Raw genomic sequence first — 14,107 nt, forward strand, 5'->3', positions numbered from 1 at the left:
TTCACGGGTTAAGGTTAGGGTTAGAATTAGGGTTAGGGTAAGAGGTTAGTAGTTAGGTTTAGAGTTAGGAGTTAGGTTCACGGGTTAAGATTAGGGTTAGAATTAGGGTTAGAGGTTAGTGGTTAGGTTTGGGGTTACAATTAAGGTTAGGGTTAGAATTAGGGTTAGGGTAAGAGGTTAATGGTTAGGTTTAGGGTTAAGGTTAGGGTTAGAATTAGGGTTAGAGGTTAGTGGTTAGGTTTGGGGTTACAATTAAGGTTAGGGTTAGAATTAGGGTTAGGGTAAGAGGTTAGTTGTTAGGTTTAGGGTTTAGGTTAGGGTTAGAATTAGGGTTAGAGGTTAGTGGTTAGGTTTGGGGTTACAATTAAGGTTAGAATTAGGGTTAGGGTAAGAGGTTAGTTGTTAGGTTTAGGTTTAGGTTAGGGTTAGAATTAGGGTTTAGGGTAAGAGGTTAGTTGTTAGGTTTAGGTTAGGGTTAAGGTGAGGGAAAATAGGATTTTGGTCCACATGAAGGTAGAAGAACATAATGTGTGTATGTGACACAGGCAGGGTACTAATCTCCATACATACAGTTGAAATACACATGAACATGTTCTACATATGGTAGCCTAAGTAGGTAAGCATGTCTAAAGAACGGGCTATTATTGACGTCATGTAGGCTAGGCTATAGTGCTACTGAATGCATTGAATATATTGTAGAGGTGATCGTTAAGATGTGTTTAGGCCCAATTGAGTTGCTTATCCATACAGACTGAGGCCTATATATTTTGACTTTTGCCTAGGTAGAGATAGAACATTGTGGGGAGATCAGTTTCATTCTCACTTTATTCCGTTTCAGATGGTTAGCAAATGAGGGTTAGGCTATATCAGGCTATATCCTTTGGAATTACTTGCTTTATTGTAGGCATGTATCGATTTCGTCTTCGATAAGTTTTTTCAATATAAGGTGTGCTTGCTAACTAAATTAAGAATTCTAATCGACAAATCAACACTTTTAAACCAGCGGACCGGTCCGCGCCTTGCGCGTCAGCAGGCGACTGCACAGCACATGTCTTGATTCCCGATTGAGAAAAGCAAAGTGGTTTGGTTTGGGTGGATCCTGGATGGAAGGAGGCGATGGAATGTGTGTTTGCCGTGGACAGTGCGTCTTCCTATACGTCTTGTAATGATAACAGGACAAGAAACCTGAGACTCAACATCAACGGCATTGTGAGTCGCAGTGATCAAAGGTAGGCTGTTTGATCCGTCATTTTGCACCATTTCTCGATTATAATTATGGCGCTCGAAACAATGCGCATTGTGCTACTCTACTTGACGAGAATGGAGAACAATTTGATCATTGTGTAGACTATATTTTTGCTAAATGTGTAACGTAACGAGACTGTTGTGTCATACAATTCAGTCGAATTAGACAATTGACAAAACACAATCCTTAATCAGCTATAAGGGTATTCAGAATTAATGAGGGATAAAAAAAAATCGGTGGGCATATGATAGGGTGGTGTTTAAATATGAAATGTCGATCAGAATGCATTTGACCAGGCCGGAATTAATTAATATGGTTATGGGGAGGTGAACAGACAATGTCTGACTGGATATACTGTCTTCTAATGGACATTGATGTTCTCTGTTGACCCTATCAGTGAGACGTTTTCACAGCACAAAGGATGCAACAAACGGTTCCATGTATCAATAATGAGATTTCTGGTGACTCAAACACATACTAATTCTCCATAAGCACATACACTGCTACTCTCAAATCATTGCAGGTCTGTGTATCCCAACAACCATATATTGACCTGATGAAGAAGAGGGCTATTCTCTCTCTATTGCCTGAATTGTAATCTGCAATCTCATTGGCTAGCGTGCATTGAAGTGGTCTAAGTACACCAAACAGTATTCTGTTATCTCATTGGATAGAGTGAATCAATGTGAGTATCCTCCACCAATCAGTGGATGTCTAAAAACACAGCTATAGATTTACTACACATTGATTGTGTAGCTAGTACTGAGATGCTCAGATTCAGACTGTTGATGTAGTTGATTTGGATCCCCATTAGCTGTTGCATAAAGCCATAGCTTTTCTTCCTGGGGTCCTGGAAGGAGTGCAGGCTAGCAGCATATAGAGCAAAATCCTGATCTGTATCATATTTTTATTTTATTTTTTATTTCACCTTTATTGGACCGGGTAGGCCAGTTGAGGACAAGTTCTCATTTACAACTGTGACCTGGCAAGACAGTCAGCCAGCCAGCGTGTCTGTCTGTCAGCCAGCCAGCCAGCCAGTCAGCCAGCCAGTCAGAAAGCCAGTCAGACAGATAGTCAGCCAGCCAGCCAGCGTGTCTGTTTGCCAGACAGTTAGTCAGCCAGCCAGTCAGCCAGTCAGTCAATCAGCCAGTCAGTCAATCAGCCAGAGAGTCAGCCAGTGGCCTTGTCATCTCTGTGTGACATCCTCCTGGTCATAAGCCTACTCTGTGCCAATCCAGGCCCTGTGTTGAGTACACTTGTACAAATGAACTGCACAAATCAAGAGTTCAACTGTCCTTTAAATCCATCCATCATTCCTTCCTCCCAGCCTTGAAGTAATCACTGATCTAACACAAGTGGATTGATAAAAGCAAAGTTTCCATTTGAAACTTTACACCTATCCATGCACTTTATATCAGTGATTACTCAAAGGAAGGAAGTATCCCTCACTGGGCACATCAATTCAATATCTATTCCACATTGGTTCAACGTAATGTCATTGAAATGATGTGGAAACAACGTTGATTCAACCAGTGTGTGCCCAGTGGGATTCATTAGAGCCTGACGTCCTGGTTTATGTCACTTTAAGACTTTAATACAGGACCTGTTCATTGTGGAGTGAACATGTCAAATCTAATTCATTTGACTCTATATAGAATTTCTGCTCTGTATGCAACTTATCCATTTAAGTTGATTTGATTGTTGTAACACAGGGCACTATTGAAAAAGAGACCCTGGTATCAATTTGGATTCCCTGTATAAATAAAGGTTAAATAAAAATAAATAAATATACAAATCTAAAGTACCACCTTTCCATCTCTGAACAGATAAAGGGCTTTTGAGGAGCGTAATCAACTGTGAGAATGCACTGCTGTCTCTCTCTCACCCCCTCCCTCTCTCGCTCTCTCTCGCTCCGTCTTTCCCTCTCTCTTTCATCTGTCTGTAACATTGCCTCGTTTATTCTCTCCATCGGGACTATGCGTGCACAGAAGTGGGTGAATTTCATCCAATGAGAGATGGAGGGATGGGGAAATGGGGGAGGCAGCCTGGTAGCAGCATAGCTATGTTTCTTCAGAACAGGCTCTTCTCGTTCCTATCTCATGTATTTATACCAGAGTCATTTTACTCCAACACTGGAGGAAATGGACTAGTTAGTGCCGGTTTGATATGTGGGTCGAAACAGCCCCACTCACAGACAGACAATGTAATGTCACAGACATTTGCAGGGAGCAGAGAGATGGGGATGGGGGTGAAGGGGGGGGTTGCCTTGTTACCATGGATGTGATGACCTGGTTGCCTCAGCAACGATCAGTAACACTTTTGACGCAAGGTCTTGTATATGAATCCACAACAGGGATCATTCATCTAGAATTTTCCTTTGTAAAGCTTGAGGCAGAAATATCCATTTTCAAAAGCTTAAAGCACAAAAGCACCCACACACACAACCTCCATATTGATTGGTTGATGAGATCCATAATGTTGAGACAGTGGTCCTCTTCCAGGTCGTCACCTGCCTTTCACAGCTGTGTAGCTGGAGGAAGCACTGTGTTGAGAAGGGCTCGTTTACAGGGTTAAAGGAACCACTAGGTGCATCATGATGGTGCTTAAAGCCACAGTATTCCCCATCCCTCCACCCCACCCCCGGAGCGAGAGAAGGGGTTGCAACCATGGCAACAGCTGTGTCCTGTGAGTGAGCTATTCACTTTCATCTGGATTACATTCTGTAGTGGAGCTGCCCCAGCAGATGATATTTTGCCTCGCCAACAAGGTCTGTGTGTATGTGATGCAGCGCTTCCCAAACTCGGTCCTGCCCCCCTCGTTCATAAAACGGGTGACTGCCTGGGTGTGGAAGTGCGCCGCCCAACCTCTCTGGGTTATATAACAGTCTATAAGCGTCAGAGGCACAGGCAAGTCATTCCCCCTCCACTCCTCCACTAAATGTGATCCATCTCTCCTCTGATTCTAATTCACACTTTGAACAGATAATAACCAGAGCATAGGCCCCAGTGTCTGTGACAAGCTGATGATCCTCGCTCCCAGCCAAACACTAGCTTCCCTCCAGAGCATAGGCCCCAGTGTCTGTGACAAGCTGATGAGCCTCGCTCCCAGCCAAACACTAGCTTCCCTCCAGAGCATAGGCCCCAGTGTCTGTGACAAGCTGATGATCCTCGCTACCAGCCAAACACTAGCTTCCCTCCAGAGCATAGGCCCCAGTGTCTGTGACAAGCTGATGATCCTCGCTCCCAGCCAAACACTAGCTTCCCTCCAGAGCATAAGCCCCAGTGTCTGTGACAAGCTGATGAGCCTCGCTCCCAGCCAAACACTAGCTTCCCTCCAGAGCATAGGCCCCAGTGTCTGTGACAAGCTGATGAGCCTCGCTCCCAGCCAAACACTAGCTTCCCTCCAGAGCATAGACCCCAGTGTCTGTGACAAGCTGATGAGCCTCGCTCCCAGCCAAACACTAGCTTCCCTCCAGAGCATAGACCCCAGTGTCTGTGACAAGCTGATGAGCCTCGCTCCCAGCCAAACACTAGCTTCCCTCCAGAGCATAGACCCCAGTGTCTGTGACAAGCTGATGAGCCTCGCTCCCAGCCAAACACTAGCTTCCCTCCAGAGCATAGGCCCCAGTGTCTGTGACAAGCTGATGAGCCTCGCTCCCAGCCAAACACTAGCTTCCCTCCAGAGCATAGACCCCAGTGTCTGTGACAAGCTGATGAGCCTCGCTCCCAGCCAAACACTAGCTTCCCTCCAGAGCATAGGCCCCAGTGTCTGTGACAAACTGCTGTTTCTAGGATGCAGGTTTTGTTCCAGCATGTATTTGACATGTCAAATGTTGCTTCTGTTTCAGACCTGGCCATGAATGAGGAGACCAGGACGTGTGACTGACGAAGGAAGCTTTGACAACACAACTTTAGACTAAAGAAAAATGATGTGTATCCAGGGTGGAACTGACTGTTAGCCTGATAACCATCGCTATGGCGTTTTGCAACGGCAGCCTGCTGGCTAGGTGTGCCCCCCTGATGGAGCTGGAAGAAGAGGAAGGGGTGGTGATTTCACCACCGCCGCCTCCGCCGCCAGGGGTTGGGACTACTAGTCCCCTGATGCCTGTCACCCTGCGTGTGACGCTGGCCGCTATCATGATCTTCATGATCGCCATCGGTTTCCTGGGCAATGCCATCGTGTGTCTGATCGTCTACCAGAAGCCCGCCATGCGTTCTGCCATCAACCTGCTCCTCGCTACGCTGGCATTCTCTGACATCATGCTCTCGCTGCTCTGCATGCCCTTCACTGCCGTCACCGTGGCTACCGCCGACTGGCGCTTCGGGGGCGGGTTCTGCCGTGCTTCCGTCATGCTCTATTGGCTCTTTGTCCTGGAGGGCGTGTCCATCCTCCTCATCATCAGCGTAGACCGTTTCCTCATTATCGTTCAGCGGCAGGACAAGCTGACGCCACACCGTGCCAAGCTGCTCATCGGCGCTTCCTGGGCGCTGTCCCTCTGCGTGGCCCTCCCGTCCGTGATCGGCTGGCGGGCGGGCGCGGCGGGTGTGACTGGCATTGGGGGGGCCTGGGCACCACAGTGCGTGCTGGGCTACAGTGAGTCGCTGGCCGACCGCTGCTACACGGTGCTGCTGGCAGTGGCTGTATTCTTTGTGCCGTTCGGCATCATGCTCTACTCCTACCTGTGCATCCTTAACACTGTCCGACGCAACGCCCTGCGCATCCACAACCACACCTCCGACCAGGCCAGCCTCCCGGTCCTCAACCAGGTCAGCAAGCTGGGCCTGACTGGCCTGCAACGTCCCCCGCAGGTCAATGTGGACATGAGCTTCAAGACACGGGCCTTCACCACCATCCTCATCCTCTTCATCGGCTTCTCTGTGTGCTGGCTGCCCCACACAGTGGTCAGTTTGCTGGCCGTGTTCAGCCGGAGGTTCTACTTCAGCCCTGCCTTCTATCCGGTCAGTGTGGGGGCTCTGTGGCTCAGCTATCTGAAGACCGTGTTTAACCCAGTCATCTACTGCTGGAGGATCAGGAAGTTCCGGGAGGCGTGTCTGGAGTTCATGCCCAAGAGCTGCAGGCTGTGTCCCAGGGTGCCGGGCCGGAGCCACAGGAGGGTGAGGCCCAGTAACATCTACGTGTGCAGTGAGACCCAGTCAGCTGTGTGACAGTAACATCTACGTGTGCAGTGAGACCCAGTCGGCTGTGTGACAGTAACATCTACGTGTGCAGTGAGACCCAGTCGGCTGTGTGACAGTAACATCTACGTGTGCAGTGAGACCCAGTCGGCTGTGTGACAGTAACATCTACGTGTGCAGTGAGACCCAGTCGGCTGTGTGACAGTAACATCTACGTGTGCAGTGAGACCCAGTCGGCTGTGTGACAGTAACATCTACGTGTGCAGTGAGACCCAGTCGGCTGTGTGACAGTAACATCTACGTGTGCAGTGAGACCCAGTCGGCTGTGTGACAGTAACATCTACGTGTGCAGTGAGACCCAGTCGGCTGTGTGACAGTAACATCTACGTGTGCAGTGAGACCCAGTCAGCTGTGTGGAACTAACGGTCACTCTTGAGGACACGCCATGGTAACCGTGGAAAGCAGTGGTCACCATCTCTGGTCTTGAAGCTACAGGGTGCTCCACTGGTGTAAAGGACATGCTATACTCTATACGATTTGTTAAGACATCAACATGTCAGCAGTATAGACGGCTTGCTGCTGAAACATTGCTGTCTTTTAACAAATTATTTGCATTGGCGCAATAGTGGTGAGGACAGTACATTCTTGTGTTTTGTCTAAAGTGCTGTGGACACTGGACAGCCATGAACAGAGCCACTCAAAAGTCTTTGTGTGACTGTCTTTATTTCCCTTCTCCTAAAAAAAAGACCTGAAGAGAAATGATGTACAACTGGGAACAGTGTTTTCTAATTAACCGTTTCCATGGTGTTTGTATAATTGGCTGAGTACTGTTGGTGATCGTTTACCCAGATGGTTGTTGTATATGTCTAATTATACTGTATGTAAATGAAAACGTTGGATAAAATTGTAAAGAAATGTTGATCAGTATAAAAGTGTTTCTGTGAATGAATAATTGATTAACTGAATGAACTAACTATCCAATTAACAGGTGTGTTGACGTCATCAACTATGCATATGTAGCCTATAGACTGAGTAGAAATTAAAGATAACAAATGATGTTAAACACAGTTATAACCGTTGTAAGTTGTCTACATGCACTGTAATAGGCTGGCATTGTACCTTAAACCTAATACTGGAACTAAAATATATGTTGGGCCATGCTGGTTGACAAAGGTGGAACATGTTGTCGAACACAAACCACGTACAGCCATCCCCTGCCTCTACAATGTCAATACAATGGTTGTGTTGCTGGGATACTAAAGACCTCTATTGGTTGTCGGATGCGGAGTGCATTTATGTGTGGAAGACCCATATCTTCCACTGCAGAACACACAGTCTGTGTTGTAGGTAATGCATCTCCATATGTACCGTGGTTAAACAGTTTACTGAGAGAAGTTCAAATCTAGGGCACACCATGTCAACTCATACACTTTGCGTACGGTGTGATTATCTCAATTCTACTGCTTGAATGAACAAAGAAAGATGTGTACTATGTACACATCAATGCCCAGGTAGAAGTGACCTTTAGACACAGATCTAGCATAAGTTTGCCTTACCCTATCTCATAATAACCTTAGGCAAGACCCACATATATCACAAAACAGGCTTTAGATCTAAGGGACAGGCAAAGGTTGCTTCATCTTCTCAGCACACTGAGCTGCAAGAACTGACAAGAGAAAACATCCCTACAGATCCTTTTTATGCAACATGAAAATAAAGTATCTACATTAAGTGCATCACTTGCTTACTTAAAGTGAATGATACATAGGCATAAGGAGAGGAAGCCATTATAATTGATTGAGACGTAGCCCATTTGAGCCCTACTTTGATGATGTATGATTGATGGGACAGATGAAATACGTCACAACCAGTCGTAGAGGATGCTGGGGCGAGAGGGCAAAGATGGCGCGCTCCACCAACATGGGACGTGAAGGGAAAGACACATCTCAGGATAGAGGCGCTTCTAACGCAGATCTCTTACTACACCCCGAGCTCCTGTCTCAGGAGTTTATCCAGTTGGTTCTGAATGAGGTAAGAGACGAATCAGGGTTGAATTTCAACAAGGAGAGGGTTGATTTTGCGCTAGTCAGCTAGGTCCCAGCTAGCTAGCTAGCCACCGGTAGTTAACGTCAGCCAGCTTGTATTCTAGCCAAAATGGTCCGCTGATTTAGCTAGTTATTTATACCAGCGTCCGAACACTAAAGAGGCCATGCAAACCCAGCATGTTGAAAATATCGTCAGGAAAATATTATTAAACCAGCTTGTAAAAATGTGTGAATCGTGGTTTGTTCAGAGTCAGGCGTGTTTTTTTGTGTTTTTTTGCGCATGCGTCAGGTGAAATAAGGGAGTACCTGGGGTGTATTTATTATTATTATTAACTGGGTGTTTCGAGCCCTGACTGCTGGCAGCTGTGGTATATCAGACGTATACCATAGGTATGACACAACATTTATTTTTACTGCTCTAATTATGTTGGTAACCAGTTTATAATAGTAATAAGGGTTTGTGGTGTATGGCCAATATACCACGGCTAAGGGCTTTATCCAGGCACTCTGCGTTGTGCATAAGAACAGCCCTTAGCTGTGGTATATTGACCATATGCCACAAACCCCTGAGGTGCCTTATTGCTCCAGAGCACACTGTAGCAAAACGTTTGTCTAGTTCATGAGTGTCAACTGGTGGTTTTAATGAGGCTCTAGCTAACACTTGTTTTGGCCCCTGTCCTGGACAGAAAAAGATAACCAGTGGAGACGATGGGAGCCGCGACCAGCTCACGGCTCTCTACCTCCGGCACGTCATCCCACTCCCGCAGAGAGCGCTGCCAAATAACCGCTGGGGAAAGCGGATGGAGCAGACTCGAGCGCGACAGAGCACAGCCAGCGGACAGTCTCGTAGGTGGGGAGAGGATATGTTTCTCTAAAACGTGAAATCACCAAGGTGTCTGGACCGATCTAAAACATTTACATAACAAAGAGATTTGGTTGATAAAAAAAGAAAACAATACTCCTTTAACTCTGTTACATTGACAATACAAAAATACCACTGAGTCAGACGTTACTTAAAGGTAAACTCAGCATTCGAACAAAGAGATTTGAAAACCATACATATTGAAATGCGTGTGATGCAAGACTTTGCTCTGAGTATTTGTGCATGGGTGTGCTTCACGCTGCTACAACATGGGTGTGCTTCACGCTGCTACAACATGGGTGTGCTTCACGCTGCTACAACATGGGTGTGCTTCACGCTGCTACAACATGGGTGTGCTTCACGCTGCTACAACATGGGTGTGCTTCACGCTGCTACAACATGGGTGTGCTTCACGCTGCTACAACATGGGTGTGCTTCACGCTGCTACAACATGGGTGTGCTTCACGCTGCTACAACATGGGTGTGCTTCACGCTGCTACAACATGGGTGTGCTTCACGCTGCTACAACATGGGTGTGCTTCACGCTGCTACAACATGGGTGTGCTTCACGCTGCTACAACATGGGTGTGCTTCACGCTGCTACAACATGGGTGTGCTTCACGCTGCTACAACATGGGTGTGCTTCACGCTGCTACAACATGGGTGTGCTTCACGCTGCTACAACATGGGTGTCCTTCACGCTGCTACAACATGGGTGTGCTTCACGCTGCTACAACATGGGTGTGCTTCACGCTGCTACAACATGGGTGTGCTTCACGCTGCTACAACATGGGTGTCCTTCACGCTGCTACAACATGGGTGTGCTTCACGCTGCTACAACATGGTAGCTACTGGACCAACTCTTAGTAGTTGAGGAAATCAGCCTGATATTAAAGAATGTCTCTCTGCAGTTTGATGGCCACAGATACCAAACAAAAAAAAATTGATTTCCAAGGATAATAAACCATACAACTCTTCGCAAAACCCCATTTACAGGTGGAACTGTGCAGATAAAGTTTAACAGTAAATCTAATGGTGGTGATAGTTTTTTAGTTTTTTACTGTGTACATTGTTTAAAGTAGTCTTGTGCACACAGTTGTATGATTTGTTTAACTTTCAATGTTTTTTTTTTGATGGGCATACATTTTGAAGTTGAAAAATCTGAGTCCCTGTGGAATTGCCTTAATCCTACTGTAGCCTCAGTCAATGTCCTGTTTTGTCTTACAGCTTCAGTGACGACCACAACAGGAAGAGGCCTCTGATCGTGTTCGATGGCAGCTCCTCTAAAAGTGGCCCCGTCAGACTGAAAAAGCCAGAGGGTCAGACCTCGGGGGCTGGCGTGACCGACAGATTCAAGCACCCTCCCTCCATGAACCTCTTCAGCCCCATACGCAAGCTGTCCAGCACCACCCCTACCCCCTCGTCCTCCCACAGCCCAGGAGGCCCCCATAGAAGTCCCACTGGGAATAAGGGTCTGGGGAGCCCCCCCTCCTCCCCCAAGTCAGTTAATCTCAAACGGGATGCAGACAGCTCGGTATGGAACCTCAGTATCTACTGGTCTATGCAAAATATTTTTCTAAAGATGATTTTCTGGTCACCAACCGTGGTCCTGGATAGCTGCAGGATTTAGTTCCAACCAAAACAATGAATTCAGCTAATGGTATACTTAAGCAATAAGGCCCGAGGAGGTGTGGTATATGGCCAATATACCTTGGCTAAGGGCTGTTCTTAGGCACGATGCAATGTGGAGTGTCTGGATATTGGCCAAATACCACAAACCCCCGAGGTGCCTTATTGCTATTATAAACTGATTACCAATGTAATTAGAACAGTACAAATGCATTTTTGTATACCTGTGGTATACAATCTGTTTTACCACTGCTTTTATCCAATCAGCATTTAGTGTTCAAACCACCCGGTTTATAAATAATATATTATAATCCAATAAATCTGATTTAGATGAAACAGGTTTTTTATAGTTGCACTGGACCAGATGTTTTCACATTCAGAAGCTCTCCAGAACCAGGGTTGGTGACTGCTTTCATGGGCTATTTGACTGACTTGGAGAGGTTTGGGAATGTTGATGTTATTAGCGAAGCAGATCTGTGAATGTTGTCAGTGATCGTCTCTGTCTCCTCAGGGTGAACTCAAAGAAAAGAAAAAGATCCAGAAAGTGACATGGCCTTGACCCTGGACCGTACCCAGAGACCCACCACTCCACTGTAGAGCAGTGATGAGCCACCTCGCACTGGGGCATTCTCTGCCAGAGTCGGGACAATCACAGAACGGGTGGTGACATCCGTCCTCATTTACCTAACTGACCCCAGAACTACTCTCTGACCCTTTACCTGACCCTCAAGTGTCCTTACAGTGAGTACTCTGCTCCTGGGACTTTACTGACTCTTAATGCAGACATGGCACCACAATATTTCTACGTTCATAAGTATTTTGTGGAATAAGCAGTTTAACCCTAAATTCTGCTCTATGCATTACAGAATTATAATGTGACCTACCTGAAATCCTCTTAGAACAGTTAGAGTTCAGCCTTTCAGTGCTGTTAGAACTTGAGTTGAGGAGGTTGATGGTGTTTAACTTTATAGGAAAGCATTGTAGACCCAAAGTTAAGTTGTTATGCATCTTCATACGTCTGTGTGGCTGTACCATATCCACAGTGGGGCATGATGGGTAAGGGATTTCTCTGGGTTTTGATACTGATTCTTCCTACTGATTCTCAGTAGGAGGAACATTGCCACTGGCCGCCCCACCACCGTTATTGTTGCCGAGGTGAGGTGCATCGTAATTGTAAAACTCATTGCAGTACATATAGCTTGTGCAATGATGTCGGGCGGGGGGGCAGTGTTTTGTTGTTTGCAGGAACTTCTTTGTTGCTGTTTTTCAATTGAAGGATTCCATTGGTACTGTGACACTTGTATTTGTAATGGGATGTTTAGCTAGTGTGCCTTGCCTTGAGTGGGGGTGCATTTGAATTAAATGGAAGTGAACCACCAGATGGTGCCAGAGACTCAGTCCTGCATGATTTACAAGCGCCTGAGAAAGACTTTGCTCCTGGTCTAGGATCAGATTAGCCAACCTTGAATCCTACTCTTTACCATTAAGGCATCAAAGTATACCTGACCCAGGACCAGCAGTTAGGGGCAACTTGTACCAACTCAAAGGCATTGTAGAAGATTTTCCCCAAATGTATTTAGCCGCCTCTACGTTCCTATAATGTAGATGTATAGAGGGAAGTGCCCATCAACTGCCCCTTGTTGGACCCCATCCTCTAACTGCCACCGCAGCTAAAGAAAATCCTAGGGGAAACACTTAACTTCATGTCACTTCCTTAGTCATACAAGGTGTACAGCAGTTGGTGCATTTTTATACGTCTTTATTTGGACTTCAGACACTGACTTCCTGTCAGAGCCCTTGTGACTGATAAGAGACATGTCTGTTGGCTCTCACCTTAATAGGCATGGCTCATCGTTACCAAGCATTTGCACCAGTGTCAGTCAAATGTATACGTGTTGGGGGTGATAAATAAACAGAGCTTAAAAACCAAACTGTCATTATTTACACTTTGGTTAATGTTTTCTTTTCTTTTAGTTGTAGCTTTTGTTTTATTCCCATCTGAATAACATTACAAACTTTGCACCAGTGTAAATGCCCGGTAAATCTGTGAGTTAGTTCACATTTTTGCAACTTTGGGACTTATGCTCCCTCATACACACCAGTAGATAGCCTTTACAATCTTAAATGTATTTGGCACCCAAATTACACAATGACTGCAATAATTGTGTAGTTCAGGGGAAATAGTCCTTTCAATACATAAACTCTGAATATATGAATCTTTATAGTTATGACAGACATTCATGCGTAAAACCTCAAACTGTGATGTATCAAGCCAGGGCATGCAGAAAGCAAAATTTGCTGTTGCACTCCAAAAAACATTGTAATGTATATTTTTGAACTCATATAGTGTATATGGGGTTAGTAGCCTAATAACGAGTGTGTTCCTCTGCCCAGGTGTTGCTGATGCATGCAAGATCTTGCAACGCCCGGATAGGTATTTTACATATTAGCAAACCACATGATGTTAAGGCAACCTGATGCCGGACTGCCCAGTCGATGATGTGGCACCCAATCATTGGTTGATGCATGCGACGTCTGAGAAGGGGAACGCGACCAGTATCTTGTGTTCATATGTTATATATATATATACACACAGTTGAAGTCGGAAGTTTGCATAGACTTAGACTTTTCAACTACTCCACAAATGTCTTGTTAACAAACTATAGGTTTGGCAAGTCTGTTAGGACGTCTACTTTGTGCATGACACAATACACTCTTCCAACAGTTGTTGACAGATTATTTCACTTATAATTCACTGTATTACAATTCCAGTGGGTCAGAAGTTTACATACACAAAGTTGACTGTGTTGTCATAGCTTTAGAAGCTTCTGATAGGCTAATTGACATTTGAGTCAATTGGAGGTGTACCTGTGGATGTATTTCAAGGCCTACCTTCAAACTCAGAGCCTCTTTGAAAAATCATAAATCAGCCAAGACCTCAGAAAATAATTGTAGACCTCCACAAGTCTGGTTCATCCTTGGGAGACATTTCCAAATGCCTGAAGGTACCACTTTCATCTATACAAACAACAGTACGCAAGTATAAACACCATGGGACCACGAAACAGTCATACCGCTCAGGAAGGAGACGCGTTCTGTTTCCTAGAGATGAACGTACTTTGGTGTGAAAAGTGCAAATCAATCCAAGAACAACAGCAAAGGACTTTGTGAAGATGCTGGAGGAAACAGG

At 45.7% G+C, this 14,107-nt stretch overlaps 2 protein-coding genes across 2 annotated transcripts; both read left to right on the top strand.

Annotated features, from left to right (window-relative positions):
• The first annotated feature begins 504 nt into the window (after window positions 1-504).
• Window positions 505-8,412, top strand: gpr45 (G protein-coupled receptor 45). The gene is made up of 2 exons (XM_024410152.2): window positions 505-1,229; window positions 5,094-8,412. Exon 2 carries the CDS (start codon window positions 5,221-5,223, stop codon window positions 6,409-6,411), a length of 1,191 nt encoding a protein of 396 aa, XP_024265920.1. The 5' UTR covers window positions 505-1,229; window positions 5,094-5,220; the 3' UTR covers window positions 6,412-8,412.
• On the top strand, window positions 8,235-12,848 carry lg03h2orf49 (linkage group 03 C2orf49 homolog). The gene is made up of 4 exons (XM_024410164.2): window positions 8,235-8,412; window positions 9,113-9,276; window positions 10,516-10,822; window positions 11,429-12,848. The coding sequence occupies exons 1-4, from the start codon at window positions 8,284-8,286 to the stop codon at window positions 11,474-11,476; spliced, it is 648 nt and encodes a 215-aa protein (XP_024265932.2). The 5' UTR covers window positions 8,235-8,283; the 3' UTR covers window positions 11,477-12,848.
• Window positions 12,849-14,107: the final 1,259 nt, after the last annotated feature.

Source organism: Oncorhynchus tshawytscha, linkage group LG03 (genome assembly GCF_018296145.1).
Source record: "Oncorhynchus tshawytscha isolate Ot180627B linkage group LG03, Otsh_v2.0, whole genome shotgun sequence".
Taxonomy (NCBI): domain Eukaryota; kingdom Metazoa; phylum Chordata; class Actinopteri; order Salmoniformes; family Salmonidae; genus Oncorhynchus; species Oncorhynchus tshawytscha.

Bases quoted from the DNA above. Each gene is read 5' to 3' on its own strand.
- gpr45 (XM_024410152.2), top strand. From the start codon at position 5,221: ATGGCGTTTTGCAACGGCAGCCTGCTGGCTAGGTGTGCCCCCCTGATG.
- lg03h2orf49 (XM_024410164.2), top strand. From the start codon at position 8,284: ATGGCGCGCTCCACCAACATGGGACGTGAAGGGAAAGACACATCTCAG. The intron at 9,277-10,515 runs GTGGGGAGAGGA...TTTGTCTTACAG, and splicing joins GCCAGCGGACAGTCTCGTAG to CTTCAGTGACGACCACAACA. The intron at 10,823-11,428 runs GTATGGAACCTC...CTGTCTCCTCAG, and splicing joins AACGGGATGCAGACAGCTCG to GGTGAACTCAAAGAAAAGAA.